General features: G+C 45.4%; 1 protein-coding gene across 3 annotated transcripts in view; it reads right to left on the reverse strand.

Annotated features, from left to right (window-relative positions):
- Positions 1 to 535: 535 nt before the first annotated feature.
- Positions 536 to 15,134, reverse strand: part of ANKRD17 (ankyrin repeat domain 17) — a 42,524-nt gene continuing 27,925 nt past the window's right edge. For all 3 annotated transcript variants that reach the window (XM_014938350.1, XM_014938349.1, XM_014938351.1), the window contains 13 exons: positions 12,909 to 13,020; positions 12,598 to 12,743; positions 10,931 to 11,073; positions 10,006 to 10,219; positions 9,284 to 9,459; positions 8,165 to 8,327; positions 7,297 to 7,392; positions 6,608 to 6,724; positions 5,566 to 5,737; positions 3,851 to 4,298; positions 3,509 to 3,664; positions 2,742 to 2,891; positions 536 to 2,254 (listed from right to left, as the gene is read on the reverse strand). In XM_014938350.1, coding sequence (XP_014793836.1) covers positions 538 to 2,254; positions 2,742 to 2,891; positions 3,509 to 3,664; positions 3,851 to 4,298; positions 5,566 to 5,737; positions 6,608 to 6,724; positions 7,297 to 7,392; positions 8,165 to 8,327; positions 9,284 to 9,459; positions 10,006 to 10,219; positions 10,931 to 11,073; positions 12,598 to 12,743; positions 12,909 to 13,020 — 3,810 coding nt within the window. In that variant the 3' untranslated portion in view covers positions 536 to 537. The remainder of the gene's footprint in view (positions 2,255 to 2,741; positions 2,892 to 3,508; positions 3,665 to 3,850; positions 4,299 to 5,565; positions 5,738 to 6,607; positions 6,725 to 7,296; positions 7,393 to 8,164; positions 8,328 to 9,283; positions 9,460 to 10,005; positions 10,220 to 10,930; positions 11,074 to 12,597; positions 12,744 to 12,908; positions 13,021 to 15,134) is intronic.

Here is a 15,134-nt window from a genome sequence, read left to right on the forward strand (position 1 = left end):
CACTTTCTGGAAGCTACAGAAAAGTTCTGTGCCAACTCCTCAGCCTCTGGTTGTGCTGAAGGCTGAACTTCTCACTACAGAAGTCAGGAAGTCAGTGAAATTAAGTTTTTTGACCAAATTTAGTAGCAAAGAGAACATACCTCTTATTACAAGTTCACATTAAAACAATTTTTAAACACCCTAACACTCTGAAGATGCTGGATACTTTTCTGCAGCCTCAGGCCAAGCAGCACATTATCATGGAGAGAAGAGCTGCTGGTCAGGAAGGGAGGTGGAAACAGCAGCAAAGTGTTTAATTATCTTGGCTATCACAAGAGAGTAGACTGGAATGGCAAAAAGAATGCCTGGGCTCGACTTTTATCAAGTCCATCAGCTGCAAAATAGTCACTAGATTTGACAGGTGGCACTTACAAGGAAGCTGAACTCAACTTTGCTTACAGAATTAGCGATGAATTGTATTGCAGCACCTTTTGCTGCAGGGAAGGTGGCGATTTACTCTGAATGGCCACAAAAGCTGAGGCAGAAAGTGTTATGTGGTCAAAATAAAAACAGGCGGTGGTTATTTAAGTACATTATTAAGGTACAAAGGCAAATCAGGGACTTACCTGAGGGACTTGGAGCTGGCCTCTGTAACGGTGGCCTAAAACCTGGGGCTTTGGAAGTATCCGACTGATGTAAAGGATCTGAATTTGGCAAAAATGAAGACTTTCCTGACAGCATAGATTCCGGCGTCGTCTGGGAGGAGACGACGGAACCGCCCCAGAAGGCATGAGCAGAGGTGGGACTGTTCTCAAACAACGTACTAAAGGGCCCAAAGGGTAAGGTAGCACTGAAGTTGTTACCCATGGACTTGTTTGCGGGATGGGCTGAATTCTGAGAAGCACTTTGTGTACTTAAGGTAGAAGGAAGCTGCACGGAAGAAGGAACACTGTGGGGCCTTTTGATGTGATTAACGTTGAGGACTGCGACAGAGGAGTTTTGCACAGGAGCTGGGTTCTTATGGACGCTCCCAGTTCCGTGGACAGGCGGTCGGATGGCCGGGGTTTCCATCTTGGCCGCGGGCTGAGAAGACCCCATGGAGGTCTGAGACATGGGGTAGGTCATCGGGGCGTTGGTTGGACCTGCCACAGGAGCAGCCGAGCTCGTCGCCGCGAGATTTGGAGGCACGACCATGCGAGGATCTGGTGCAGGAACCTGAGGTTGCTGAAGAGGGGGTCGTGCCTCTTGCAGAGGAGCTCCCGGAGGCTGCTGATGAGCAGGGTGCGCGGATGAGGTGCCGGTACCAGAACTGGGCTGCCTACTGCTGGTCGAGCTGCTCGTTTCCACCGCTGGAGGACTACCCGCTTCCGGATCAGACGAAGGTGCACCTTTATTGGGAGAGGTGGCCGTGCAGTCGGAAGGACTGCTCCTGGCAACGCCCGCTGGCTGGGCGGGAGGAGAAGGAGATGACGGGGAAGATGCGGGGTAGTGTTCTTTGGCAGTAGGAATTGGATACGTGGCGTTGGTGGGCGCTGTGCTCGTGTTGCTCGCCGTGGTCGTCACCGTGGTCGTCGTGGCGTTGGATGTCTTCACCACCGTGACGAAAAGCTGTCTTCTGACCGAGGGTGAGCTTGGGCTGCCATTCGCAGAAGAACCAGGCACAGTAGAAGCCACTGAACTCGTCGTCACCGTCGGACTCGTCGTCAAAGAACTGGCTGAATTCACCTGAGAGCCGCTGCTGTTCTGGCTGTTGTGGCGAGGCACCATGTGAGGTTTCGGTGAGTTGGTAGCTCTTGCGGGGCTCAAGGGCCTGACGGGGAACGGACCCCACGTGGACTGAGCTGGTGGGAAAGTACCTCCGAAGTGGGTCATGGGCAACCGAGGCGGACGGATCTGCTGGAAAGTCTGAGCAGCCAGTAAAGCGTGTGCAAACTGCGGAGGAGGATACGCTAACGGGAGAGAGACTTGGAAACCAGGCCGCACGTTGTTCACGGGGTTCTTGATGGTTTTGTGAGTGGACGCTGAGGAAATTGCAGGCACGGTGAGCGCGGAGGCAGTCTGAGATGTCGACGAAGCAGCTACGGTGGTGACTTTGATGCCCACGAGGGAACTGTTAGCAGCTGTGGTGGCGGCGGGTGTCGAGGACCCTATTTTGGAGTTCGCAGCTGAACTTTTCAAACGGTTCTTTGGAATAAGTTCATCGATTTCCTTATCGGGATCCTTAATCAGAGCATTGATCAACTGCGTGGCCTGTCTTGTTGATTCTGTGCCACCCCTGCAAAGAGGAAAGGGAAAGTGCATCTTAAGCATTTACATATATTATAGCAAAGTACCTCCGACACACGATCCAGCCCGTCTTCTGTCATGCTAACACCGGCAGAAAAATAACTCTCTGAAGGCTGAGCTTGGCATGTTCTTACTGCCAATCATTATTTAATAAGCTCAAGTTGAAAACTCTCAAGTCCCAAAAGACCCAAGAGGTTAAAATGTTTCCTTCCCTAAATACTCCTACATATTTAGCCATGTCTAAACAACTCTCATCACAGAATCCTAACATTTATGCTTCACCTTATCACAAGTCTTCCTTTGTACACACGCGACAGTCCCCACTGGCAGTTCCCCTGCCTCTGAGAACTGACTGTCTCAACGTGATCTTTCAAGGGACAGTGAGGTCAAGCCTTTTCATTTTTCTATACAGAGAAGTGTTCTACAACAGCCCCTCCCACCACCCCTGGCAGCAGGAAACCCAGCAGCCTGCTTACCTGATGGTTATTATTCTGTCTCCAGTTTTGTCCTTCTGCTTGTCGATGTCTATGTGCGCTCCCGTGCACTCGCGGATGGCGTTGATGTTACACCCTCCTCTGCCAATCACTCTGGAAATTACAGTCGATGGAACAGAAACCTTCTTGGATCTACACAAAAAAGAAACAACATTAATTAACAACATTAGTCTGGAGAAGAGAAGGCTGAGGGGAGACCTTATTAATGCCTACAAGTATCTCAAGGGCGGGCTGAGGGAGGAGGGAACCAGACTCTTTTCAGTGGTTCCCAGTGAGAGGACAAGGGGCAACGGGCACAAGTTGGAACATAAAGGGTTACACTTGAATATGAGGAAGAACTTTTTCACGGTGAGGGTGGCAGAGCCCTGGAACAGGCTGCCCAGGGAGGGTGTGGAGTCCCCTTCTTTGGAGATTTTCAAGACCTGCCTGGATGCAGTCCTGAGTGGCATGATCTGACATGCTCTGGGTGGTCCTGCTTTAGCAGGGGAGTTGGACTAGATGATCTCTATGGTCCCCTTCCAACTCTCAGTGAAATTAATTGGGAAATGCTTCTATGGCAGTAAGCGGTGAGCAGATTGGTCAAAACAATGGTATAACTCATGAGTCAATCCACCCAGCAGTCATTTTGTGACATCTCTCAGCTCTGCTGAGAAGGTGGTGATTCAGTAACCCCCCAGAGGGCTACACTAGACAAATCATTTTGAAAAAGGACATCAACAAGGGGGACTTGGGGGGAATATTTTGCTTACCTTCTCACCACTTCCTTCCATCCTTCTTCCCTCTTCTGGCCACGTTTAGGACTGGCAATGGTTAGCTTTCCATTTGGAGAAGAAAGGGGAGAAGGACCAGACTTTGTGCAAGTAGACAAGGAATTGCTCGTCACCTCACTTATAACTTCAGACAACCTTTAAAAGAAATTAAATATTGTCATTATACAGTAAAAAAAAATAAAAAATGGAAGGATGACTTGAGTTTTACCCATTCTCCAGTCCCCCTCAACCCATTTTTCTCTTTTAGCACCAAAGCACTGTATTACTAAGAAGTAGGGCAATAACCCTATGACAGCAGCATTGGTGGTGACAGCAACTCACTTGATGGATGATTTGCTGGTAACTGCTTTCCTCTCATCCTTCGGACAAGTGACAAGAACCGATGGCTGCTTTTTGTTGCTCTGCGTGTTAGTAACGGCCGTGGAAGAATGATTGTCACTTTTGTGGCTGCTGTTGCTATTGCTGCTCTCGTCGCTACAGCTGGAAATCCTCATATTGTCACTGTCACCACTTTCACTAGTGCTGCTGCTCTTCGATTCGCCGTTCACTTTCTCCGGTTGGCTATAGGAAATTGGGAGCTGGTCATCAAATATAATCTGAACGTTGTCAGGGGTCACTTTGTTTTTCCTGTTTTTCCTTTTGGAGCTGGTCGTGGTGATGGTGTTGTTCCTCTTCCCGTGGGACCCTGCTAAGGTGGTCCAAGTTGCAGATATACCTATGGTGGTGGTGGTGGTGGCACTCGGGGGCTCCATCGGGACCTCGGGATCATCTGAGGGAAGAGAGAAAAAACAGGGCTCATTCAGCTGCCTTGAGGAAGCTTGTGTGGACATCTGTACAAACAGTATATATGCATACTGTGGAGCCTCCCCCCTTGTTCATCCTAAACTCAGAGAACTCCATTCTTTCCTTGGAATGAATGCAGCAGCAATTTAACAAATGGGAAATGGAACTGAGGCATGGGAAGACAGAGACAAGCAAGCAAGAGACATAAGCAAGTGTAAGAAACTACATAAAAAAATTGTCACATCTCTTCTTTCAGCATCTCAGAGTGAGGGCACAATCAGTGAAAAGCGTGTCTCAGTACACCACATCAAACCCATGGCCAGAAGACACAAAAGAGCCACGTTTCGACAGGCAAGAAGAGAATGATACATATTTGGAATTTCCATATTGCCATTTTTTCCAGCTAATCATCATCATTTGGTTTGTGAGCTAAAAAAAAAATAATTGACATCATTTTGCAAGTATTGGGACCTGGAAAATGAAAATAAAAGAAACCCAAAGCCAAGCCAACACCATCCCCACGGTAAAGTTAAGCCATAACTCTCCCTGAAACTGCTGCTACCAGTTCCTTCCCACAGAAAGACACCAAAAAAGCCCCCACGCAGATCTACAGGCTTAGCAGAAAAGGTAAACAAAAGGAAAGTTTTGACAAGAAAAGCCATTTTTAATACTGTGAATAAAATCAAGGCCATGTTTCAAAAATAAGGCAACTATTTTAAATCACCTTCAGCTTTTAGCTTCTCTTTCTCCTGAGCAGCTTGAAGTTCAAAATTCTCTTTATTTTTCGCCTCTATTTCTTCTAGTTTTCGTCTTTGTTCTTCTTTCTTCTTCCTCCTTTTCTCCTTTCTTTTCTCTCTCTTGGCAGCCAAAGCCAGTCTCCTGCTTTCTTCCCTCAGCTACAAGTCAAGCAGATGGAACAGCATTACAAGATGTCCCATGCATTTCAAGGAACACAAGTATTTCCTGGAAAGCTACATTTGAGACTCATATGTACAAAATAGAAGCTAAATTCTCTATGATCTGTATTTTTATGTATTTAGTTCTCCCAAGCAGATTGTTCACTCATTTTAACAGAGGGTTAGTATAGAAACAGGGCAGGCACCCTGTAAACTCAAGTCAGAGTTTTCAAGGTTGTATTTTCCAGACTCTGTATTTTCCAGACTCTGTATTTTCCAGACTCTGTATTTTCCAGACTCGTCAGTCTCAGCAAACAACCCCTGTCTCCTTTAAATAAGGCAACTATTTTAAATCACCTTCAGCTTTTAGCTTCTCTTTCTCCTGAGCAGCTTGAAGTTCAAAATTCTCTTTATTTTTCGCCTCTATTTCTTCTAGTTTTCGTCTTTGTTCTTCTTTCTTCTTCCTCCTTTTCTCCTTTCTTTTCTCTCTCTTGGCAGCCAAAGCCAGTCTCCTGCTTTCTTCCCTCAGCTACAAGTCAAGCAGATGGAACAGCATTACAAGATGTCCCATGCATTTCAAGGAACACAAGTATTTCCTGGAAAGCTACATTTGAGACTCATATGTACAAAATAGAAGCTAAATTCTCTATGATCTGTATTTTTATGTATTTAGTTCTCCCAAGCAGATTGTTCACTCATTTTAACAGAAGGTTAGTACAGAAACAGGACAGGCACCCTGTAAACTGAAGTCAGAGTTTTCCAGGTTGTATTTTCTGGACTCTTTGTGTAACCTCGTCAGTCTCAGCGAACAACCCGAACAACCCCTGTCTCCTTTTCCAAGACCAGAGCACAGAATGGTTTCAGCAAGTCTGAACGTAAAGCACGTGCTCTTGTGACACTATACTGGTTCTTTGATTTTTCCATTAAATTTCTACTACAGTCCTATGGGTTCTAGTAATGTTATTAGTACCTTTTTTTAATATTTAAGACACAAAACAGGGTTTAGACCTAAAATCCATACCAATGTTAACGGGAAAATCTACCATGCACTCAACAAAAAAATTACACTCAGAAATTCCTCTTTTGGTACAATAGTTGTATCAGAGTTTCTTGATCCAATTTCTCTGAAAAAGTGAAGTTCAAAGATTACCTGAGCAACGTTCTTTTGGTACAATAGTCTTATAAAAGTTTCTTGATCCAATTTCTCTGAATAACAGGCAAAGTGAAGTTCAAAGATTACCTGAGCAACAAGACGCTCGGCTCTGGACACCCCAGTTACAGTAATTACACACACTCCTAGACTTAAATACACACTTTCACCAATCTTATAAACTTCAAGGAACATGAAACTGGAATTTTATCAAATAAATCTTCACAGCTCTAAACCCTCCCAACTTGCCTTCTCCAAGTCCAGCTCCTCTAAAAGAATGCTGGCATTTTTGTTGGCCTCAGCAGCCTGTCTATCTTTGGCTTGAACGATTGACTCCATACACAGGTGGCACTTCTTCAGCATCTCCTAAAATGATAAAGTAAACGATAAATGATAAAAATTATAAAGCAGTTTTTACCCCATTCATTCATCTGGGCTGAAGATAAACCGAATGAAACTGAACCTCCAGAAGGAAGAGCAGCAGCACGCCTAATATGCTATAAGAAATTACTGTTAATTATGTTTTTAATCTTTTTTCTTTTTGTGAACCTTTACACTTAAGCTCACACACACTCTTAGCAGAAGTTCCTTCTGTTTCCTCCACTCTGCTGCAAAAACCACTGTAAACTCTGTGCAAACTTGTTCAACAAGGGGAAAGTGGAGCAGAGTGAGGTAATGGCTGGGAGAACGCTGGCAAACAAGCACGGATAACAAATACCACCACCTTTCCCACTGTTTTTGCAGCACTAAGGCACACAAAGTTACTGTAACTGCGTGTTCCCAGGTTTTGCAATGGGTTTTTTTCTGACAAATTCCAAAGGGACGCATCCTTCAGCTGAAGCTGGTGTGCCAGGAGGCCGATGGCCATTCAAAACATCGACTCTAAACCTGAGACACAGCACTATTCCTCCCCAAATATTGAATTCTTACAACCTTACCTTATCAGTAATGGTGGCTATGTATCTCATGCATTCCGAGTCGGATGGGAACTGGTTCACTTCTTTCACCAGGTACCGCACCACTTTGACGTGACCCTGGAGAAGACATTTCAAGGACAAGGCTTTGTATCAGACCAGCGGCTTCTGCTTTGCTCAGAAACACTTCAGCCCAAGCCCTCAGTGCAAAATATTTATTTTCAACTCCTTCAAACAATGTGGTTTTTTTTAAATCTTTATCACCTAAACTAGTGGGGGATGTTTCTTCACATTTATGGACGAGAAGGCCAGCAATGACCTGTTGTCAAGTCACCCTGACTCCAGCCACACTCTCCCATGGCTCTGCCTTTTATTTTGGTAGTTTCTGAACTCCCAGCCCTGGCAGCTTCCCAGCTGCAGGCTCCTGCACTCATTTACAATTTTTCAAGTACTGCAGCACTTGAACCACAGTTCCTTCCTAACAACAATTATCTCTAGAGTCAAATTGGGCTAAACCATACTTTTTCTTTTTCTTTCTTTTTTTTTTTTTTTTGTAAAAGTGCTCATCCTCTCTTGCAGAAGAAACCCATCCAATTTCCCCCCAGTTCTACCACACACTCTCCTCTCTGCAGAACACACTGCAATTTCCACCCCTCAACAGAGCCAGGAGAAGCAGCCTCAGTGAAGTGCCTACAGAGCAAATTTCCACTGGAATTTAACACAGACACTGTACAGGTGACACACATACCTATTTTTTAGGATTTGATGCCAAGGATTAAAATTAGTTGACATTTTTAAATCTGTAGTTTCTGTCAGGTGTGTTCTATCTATAACTGTGTAGGGATGACTGAGACAGTACGAGGTCAGACCAGAGCTGAACTTCCTATGTTACCTTCCGAAAGGCTGCCATGAGAGGAGTTATCTTCCTGTTATCAGCAGCATCCACATCAGCTCCAGCTTGAACCAGCAGCTGCACAACGTCCAGGTGCCCTCCGTTTGCTGCCAGCCACAGCGGAGTATTCCCCTTCTTGTTACGCACGTCGATGTGAGCCCCTCTACAAAAACAAACACCTTCCATCAAAACTCCACACCAGACTTCTGGTTCACTTATCAACTGGACACGCAACACAAGAACAACAGGGTAAAATTCCATACTCGTTTTTACATCAAACATACGCAGTCACGCAGTGGCTTCAGTTTCCAAAATTATATTTTTGTTTCTTCTGATGTTGCCAAGAGCTGCAACTCAGCCTAAAAACATTTTTTAACACTCTAATTCATGCTGTTTGGCAGCTGCCTCTGAAGCTCCTCTAATTACTTCATTAACTCCATCCATCAGCACACTGTACTCCTCGGAACAACCTATGACATTTCAAGTGCAAGCCAACAACCAGTGCTACTGCTTGGGAAACCACATATCCAAGAGCCACCCAGGAAACATAATTACTATATATAATTATGTTACAAAAATAAAATAAAACTTTAAGACATATGTTTTGTGCCCATCTTACTGTCTGAAATGGCCGCGTGCCATGATTACGAGTACCACATCAGTAACTTTACAAGAAATTGTTTATTTCTAACATTCAGTGGGAAAGGAAAGACTGATTTAGTCCATTTGGGCAGAAGTGACATTCTAACACCAGAGAATTTCGTTTGATCACAGAATCACAGAACCTTCTAGGTTGGAAGGGACCTCAAAGATCATCTTGTCCAACCGTCAACCCAACTGACAAAAATAGACACCCACACAACAAACAAGAAGCATTATCACTAAACCAGACCTCCCAGCACTACATCAACCCGGCTTTTGAACACCTCCAGGGATGGTGCCTCAACCACCTCCCTGGGCAGCCCATTCCAATGCCTGATAACCGTTTATTTATCACTTTTGATAAATAAAAATACACAGTAATGGTTGACAGAACCCGTCCCATTTCCTACCCTGGAGTATATATTGGGAAATATCAGTCTAATTCGGCTGTATGCCACGCACTTGCCAATACAGTACCTGCTGATGAGGAGCTCACAGAATTTATAGTGCCCCTTGTCTGCTGCAATGGTTAGAGCTGTGTCTCTGGAGGAAGGGACGGGAGGAGCGTTGACGTCTGCCCCTTTGTCCAGCAGCACTCTGCCCACCTCCGCGTAGCCACCAGAGGCTGCTTCCATCAGGGGGGTCAGACCAGTCTGGGACAAGCAAGAGGGAAAAACAAGCCATTAGCTGGGGGCAGGATGTATTTTACTGGAGCTTCCAGCAACATATTTTCTAGTGAAGAGCCTTTTCTCCCATGAAAAGGGCTGGGGCCAACTGACAGGCTGTCACACGCACACACATCCCCCTCAATCCTGTCACCACTGCTGGTGCACGTCAGCAGCTGCTCGGACAGGAGAGACCAGGCCATGAGCACACCAAGGCCAACGGTCTAGTTGTTTTTTTCAATACATTAAATCCCTCTATTTTTATTAAGTTAATGGGTTACTATTCATATACTTGTAAGCGTCTGAAGATTTATTAAGACTTTGGAAGAAACACTTGTTTTCTGATGGACTGCGTAACCTGCAAAATACCAGTCCTTATTGCAGCTACTATTTTTCTTTACAATACGTGGTTCAGGTCAGTCAACTGAACTGGAAGTCAACTTGCACAAAAGGCAAGAAAACCATGAGATGACCGCAGAAGCCATGACTAAGAGCATCTCTTTTTGGAGACTCATGGAGGTGTTTGCTCCTTACCTTCGCTCTGTGCTCCACGTTAGCCTTCCTGTCAAGCAGCAGGCTGACCACCTCGGTCCTGCCCTGGAAACACGCCAGCGTCAGCGCCGTGTTCCTGTTGGTCTCGATCTGGGCGTTTATGTCAGAGCCCATGTCCAGTAACAGCTTGACAGCAGCCGTGTGCCCGTTCATGGCTGCCAGCATCAAGGGAGAAATGCCCAATTTGCTACCAGTTCTGAAAAAGGAAAAAAAAAAAACCACCCACTCCGTAAAACATAAAGTCATCATGGAAATGTGATTAACACTAGGGAAGGCAAAGTAATTATCCAAGACCCAACACTCAGCCACACAGCAACTATTAAGGAAACTACAAGAGGTTCTCCGTAGTAGCAGTGCTTAGGCAAATATTTCTACTTAGAGATACTTTTATTGCTGTAAATTCAAAGACATCTCTTATGAGGAGCAAAACTCTTCCTTGGGACTTTTCACTTGGCTCCTGTAGGGCACAGCTGAGCTGTCTTCTCCTTCCCAATGGATGCAAAAGCATTACACACACCCATACACACACAGAAAAAGCCTTCCTTCAACTCCAGGGAGAAAACAAAGGGATAAACACATACACACACTCTTCACCTAACCCACGTAACTCATTTCCATCAGCAGCCCAGCCCCAACAAAGAGAGATTTCCATCTTTGACAAAGAAGACTGATGGTATGCCATAGGAAAGAAGTTAACAAAATACAGAGAAGTTAAGATTAGAAACACACGGTCAACACATTCTAACTTAAGGGGAAAGGAGCCTACTACAAATTAAACAGCAGTGGTTGCGGTCATGTAAGAACAGTAAAATTTTGCTCCACAGAGTTGTCAAGAAATCCTTCTGGAAAGGGTCAAAACTAAGAACACCACAGAAACCATGAGAGAAGGGGTGAAAAGGGAACTTGCCTGGAATTTATTTCTGCCCCAGCATTTAGCAGAATCTTGATAATGTTCACGTAGCCCCCGGAAGCGGCGAGGCTCAAAGGTGTGTAATCGGAAACATTCCTGTGCTCTTTGTTTGCCCCTCGAGCTAGCAGCAACTCCACCACCTGCAGTGTTTCAAGAAATAACATCTGGTTTTCTCCTGAACTTGCAAATCTGTCCAGGGCAAATGGTTTTGAAGCCTAAATATACCATTGACATCTTCCAACAGTATGCAAGCAATTTAACTCTCTTGCTTCCCTACACTCCTTGCCCCATGGACAAGGCATGAGGCTGAACTGTGTTTCCAAAATCACTGTAAAACTGCCTTTAAAAATCAATCACAGTTGCTCATTAGCATGCTAAAACCATTCATACCTAATTGTATAGAGAGAAAAATTTGAGGTCTTTTATGATTATTTCAGCTGTCTTTAAGGACTGCCAAACCCAGAGATTCCGTTTGAATACCGTATATACCATGTGCTCTTGCTTTTTGTGCTCTCCCATTTTAATGCTTGGTTCACTGTCAAGTTAAAAACTCATCCTCAAACGGAAGCTGTGGAGCAAACAAGAAAGCAGTTGCGTGTTTCATCTGATGTTCTCTATGTACACCACCACATGGAACAGGGTGTAGATCATACACAGAGATCTCATGCAAGAGCCATGAGAAAAATTAACATTTGCATCCCTTGTTTTCTCTGTACATTAACAAAACCAACACAAGTACTTCTTACGTTAGTCCTTCCTTATGGATTCCTTTTCACCCCAAAAAATTCATATTCTACATGAAGCTTACGTTCTGTAACGCAGGAGACTTGACCAGAAACTCTACTATTTTAAAATGTAAAATCAACATGAACACTGAGGTGAAAGCCCCTGTGTCATCTCCAGTGCAATGCCTGATGTGCTCCACTTGCAGCTTCTAAGCATAAAACATGTTTAGATTAGACCCGCACAACTGAAATTGAGGGCTTTTCAATCAGAATACTTTCCTGTGAAATCACAGGACATCCTGCCAAATATAAAAATTGGGGCAGGAGGGCATCCTGGCATCAGCTCCTCTGCCCACAGCCCAGTGTTCTCCCACCTTCTTTCCCCAAAACCATGATGCATTCCTCCAAGAAATCAAGACACAGGTTTCATAATGAAGTCACAGAAAACAGTATTTCCCGTAACATTCAAAAAAACTTCCCCTACACTTACTTTTGATCAATCATCTGAAAAATGTTTTTTTTCATGTTTTTGGTGAGAAACACTGGAGCCACCTGTGGCACCCCCATATCCCACAGCCTAGAGAATATCCATCAGAAAACTCTCTCGGCTCGTATGTGGAACCAATTTGTGTCCAACTCCTGCTTCTCAACAAGAACACTCATCACGGTCACTTTCATACCTACATTTAATTACCTGATAAAAGCCCCTAATGATTAACTTCATAACTATCTCCACAGCAGTGGTCCAGCTTATAAAAAGAGGAGCAGCAATCTATGAGACATGCTGCAATATGTAGCTTAAAAAATGTGAAGCTCTTTGCAGCCTTTTTAAAGCACACCATCCTGAAACACAATGGTGAACTAAGGTACCGGAACTTTTCTAGAAGATTCTTTACAGCAATCTATACACTGCTTTTGATGAGTTCAGTTTTACTGTACCTCTTGCCTCCCTCCTGAACAAGCCAAAGACAAGGGAGTGTCCTTGGTTCTCTCCGACTGGGCCTCGATATCGGCCCCGTTATCCAGCAAGATTTCAACAACGCCCACGTGCCCGGCGGTAGCAGCCAAGATAAGCGGAGTAAACCCTGCAACGAAAAAGGATGTTTGAAGAGTCCACACTCACAGCTTCAGTGACCCAAGTGAAACCACCAGAAAAAGGAAGCCTACAAGCTTCACAAAAAGACTATGTTTATTGCGTATTTAGTGCCATACACACTGGAAAGCCCCTGTAACACCAGGGAGACACCTACCTTTCTTGTCCCGGTGCTCAATGTTAGCTCCTCTCTCCAGCAGGGTTTGTACCAGTTCCTCGTGGCCACCAGCACAAGCCAGGGTCAGTGCTGTGTCATGGTTACTCTCGGTCTGAAAGAACAGACACCATATACACCACCAGATAAATATTTCCTTTTTCAAGTACAACCCTGTCCTATCAGCTTCTCAAGTCAGCTCTACCGGGAGATTTGAGAACAGATCCTGACAAGAACTCAGATTCTTCAAGAACCAAGATGTCACCTGTGCTTTGTAACTAGAGCGGCTTCTTCCCCACTGCCTGACTGTGACCGTTAGGTGGTATAATACAGAATTCATATCTTCATTTCATTCTTAACCCTCTGGTCAAACCAAAGGAGATATGAATTCTCTATTTCATTCTTAACCCTCTGGTCAAACCAAAGGGGGGGAAATTCCCCGATCTCACCACTTCTGCTGCTGAAGCCTCTGAGCAGCAGAAGTCAGCTACAGTCAGTCCACAAATCACAGTAATCGAAAAGAAAACAACTGGAATCCTACAGGAGTCTTAGCTCTTGGAGCTTATGCTCTGATGTCAAGTTTTTTCCCTTTAGAGGACTCGTACACTGGCTCCCCAAGTGAGCATTTCCAGCTGTATAGTTATTGGTAACAGCACAGAGCCCTTAACACCCTTAATTCTGCCCAATGAACACTTGCAACAAAACAAGGGGCATTTAATTTCTCACTGCTGGCAGGGCCCATGTAAATAACCACCATCTGATGTGCAGAAGCAACCAGCAAACTCCGAGGACTGTTAGTTACAGCACAGGGACTGCCTGAAACACCACCTCGCTCTTCTTAAACAATAACAAACACCAAAACAACAATATCACCCCAAACCCACATTTCCTGGCTACTGTGAGAATTTGGTTTTACTCTGCTATGACCCAGGGTACTTGGCAGCTTATAACCACGGTCTGTGCTGGTGTCTCCCACTAACATCAGGGCCAGCCAGGTTACAGCAAGCGCTCGGGGATGGGGTCACAGCAGAGACAAAGCCAAGTGTCACCAGCAGCTGAAGTGGCCAGGACTGGTTTTCCAGAGGTTTCTCACCCTTTCCCCACAATCTCAGGCCTTTCCTCTTTTCTGCACTGCCCATGACTTAGCCCCACTATGTACAGTCCAGAGCAAGGCATATACATACACTGGTTAGTATACGCATGGGGTTTTCTGATGGCCAGCTAGCTCCAACTCAACACAAAGTAGCCCTTTTTAAAATCACTTCCCATACAGAAATGCCTTTTCTTTAGTGGAAGAGAGAGCTGCTGTTATTTCCTCTTGTTAAAAAACTGTAGTTTTAATACTTCCATACTTTTGTCGAGCTGGGTGATCACTGGCCAACAGCTTCAAGCAAAACAGTGTGCAACGTTTTAAGGCCTATTTTTGTCTTAGAAAAATATTTAATTTCTGTCAGAAGACAACTTTGCTGTTTCTCATAATCACTCTGACAACAAAGAAATAAAAAACACAAGCATTTAGTCATTCCAAGACCTTCTCTTTTGTTCAGCAAGACTTCAGAGGAAAGTGGGCTGCAGCTCTCCGGGGAGTCACAGAGGCTTTCTCAAAGCAGCAAGTGGATGGATGGATGGATGGATGGGCCGAGGCCAATGGGATGAGGTTCAACAAGGCCAAGTGCTGGGTCCTGCACCCAGGTGACAACAACCCCATGGATGCTACAGGCTGGGGGCAGAGTGGCTGGAGCTGCCTGGCAGAAAAGGACCTGGGGGTGTTGGTTGACAGTGGCTGAAGACAAGCCAGCATTGTGCCCAGGTGGCCAAGAAGGCCACCAGCATCCTGGCCTGTGTCTGGAACAGTGTGGTGATGGTTCCCCTGGACTCAGGGGAGGTGATGGTTCCCCTGGACTAGGCACTGGGAAGGCCCCACCTTGAGGGCTGTGTCCAGTTTTGGGGCCTTCACTATAGGGAAATACAGTGAGGAGCTGGAGTGGTTCCCCTGGACTCAGGGGAGGTGATGGTTCCCCTGGACTAGGCACTGGGAAGGCCCCACCTTGAGGGCTGTGTCCAGTTTTGGGGCCTTCACTATAGGGAAATACAGTGAGGAGCTGGAGCGGGTCCAGAGAAGGACAACGGAGCTGGTGAGGGGTCTGGAGCACAAGTCTTATGAGGAGAGGCTGAGGGAGCTGGGGGTGTTCAGCCTGGAGAAAAGGAGGCTGAGGGGAGACCTTCTGG

Source organism: Calidris pugnax, unplaced genomic scaffold (assembly GCF_001431845.1).
Source record: "Calidris pugnax isolate Ruff unplaced genomic scaffold, ASM143184v1 scaffold72, whole genome shotgun sequence".
In the NCBI taxonomy this organism is placed as follows: Eukaryota; Metazoa; Chordata; class Aves; order Charadriiformes; family Scolopacidae; genus Calidris; species Calidris pugnax.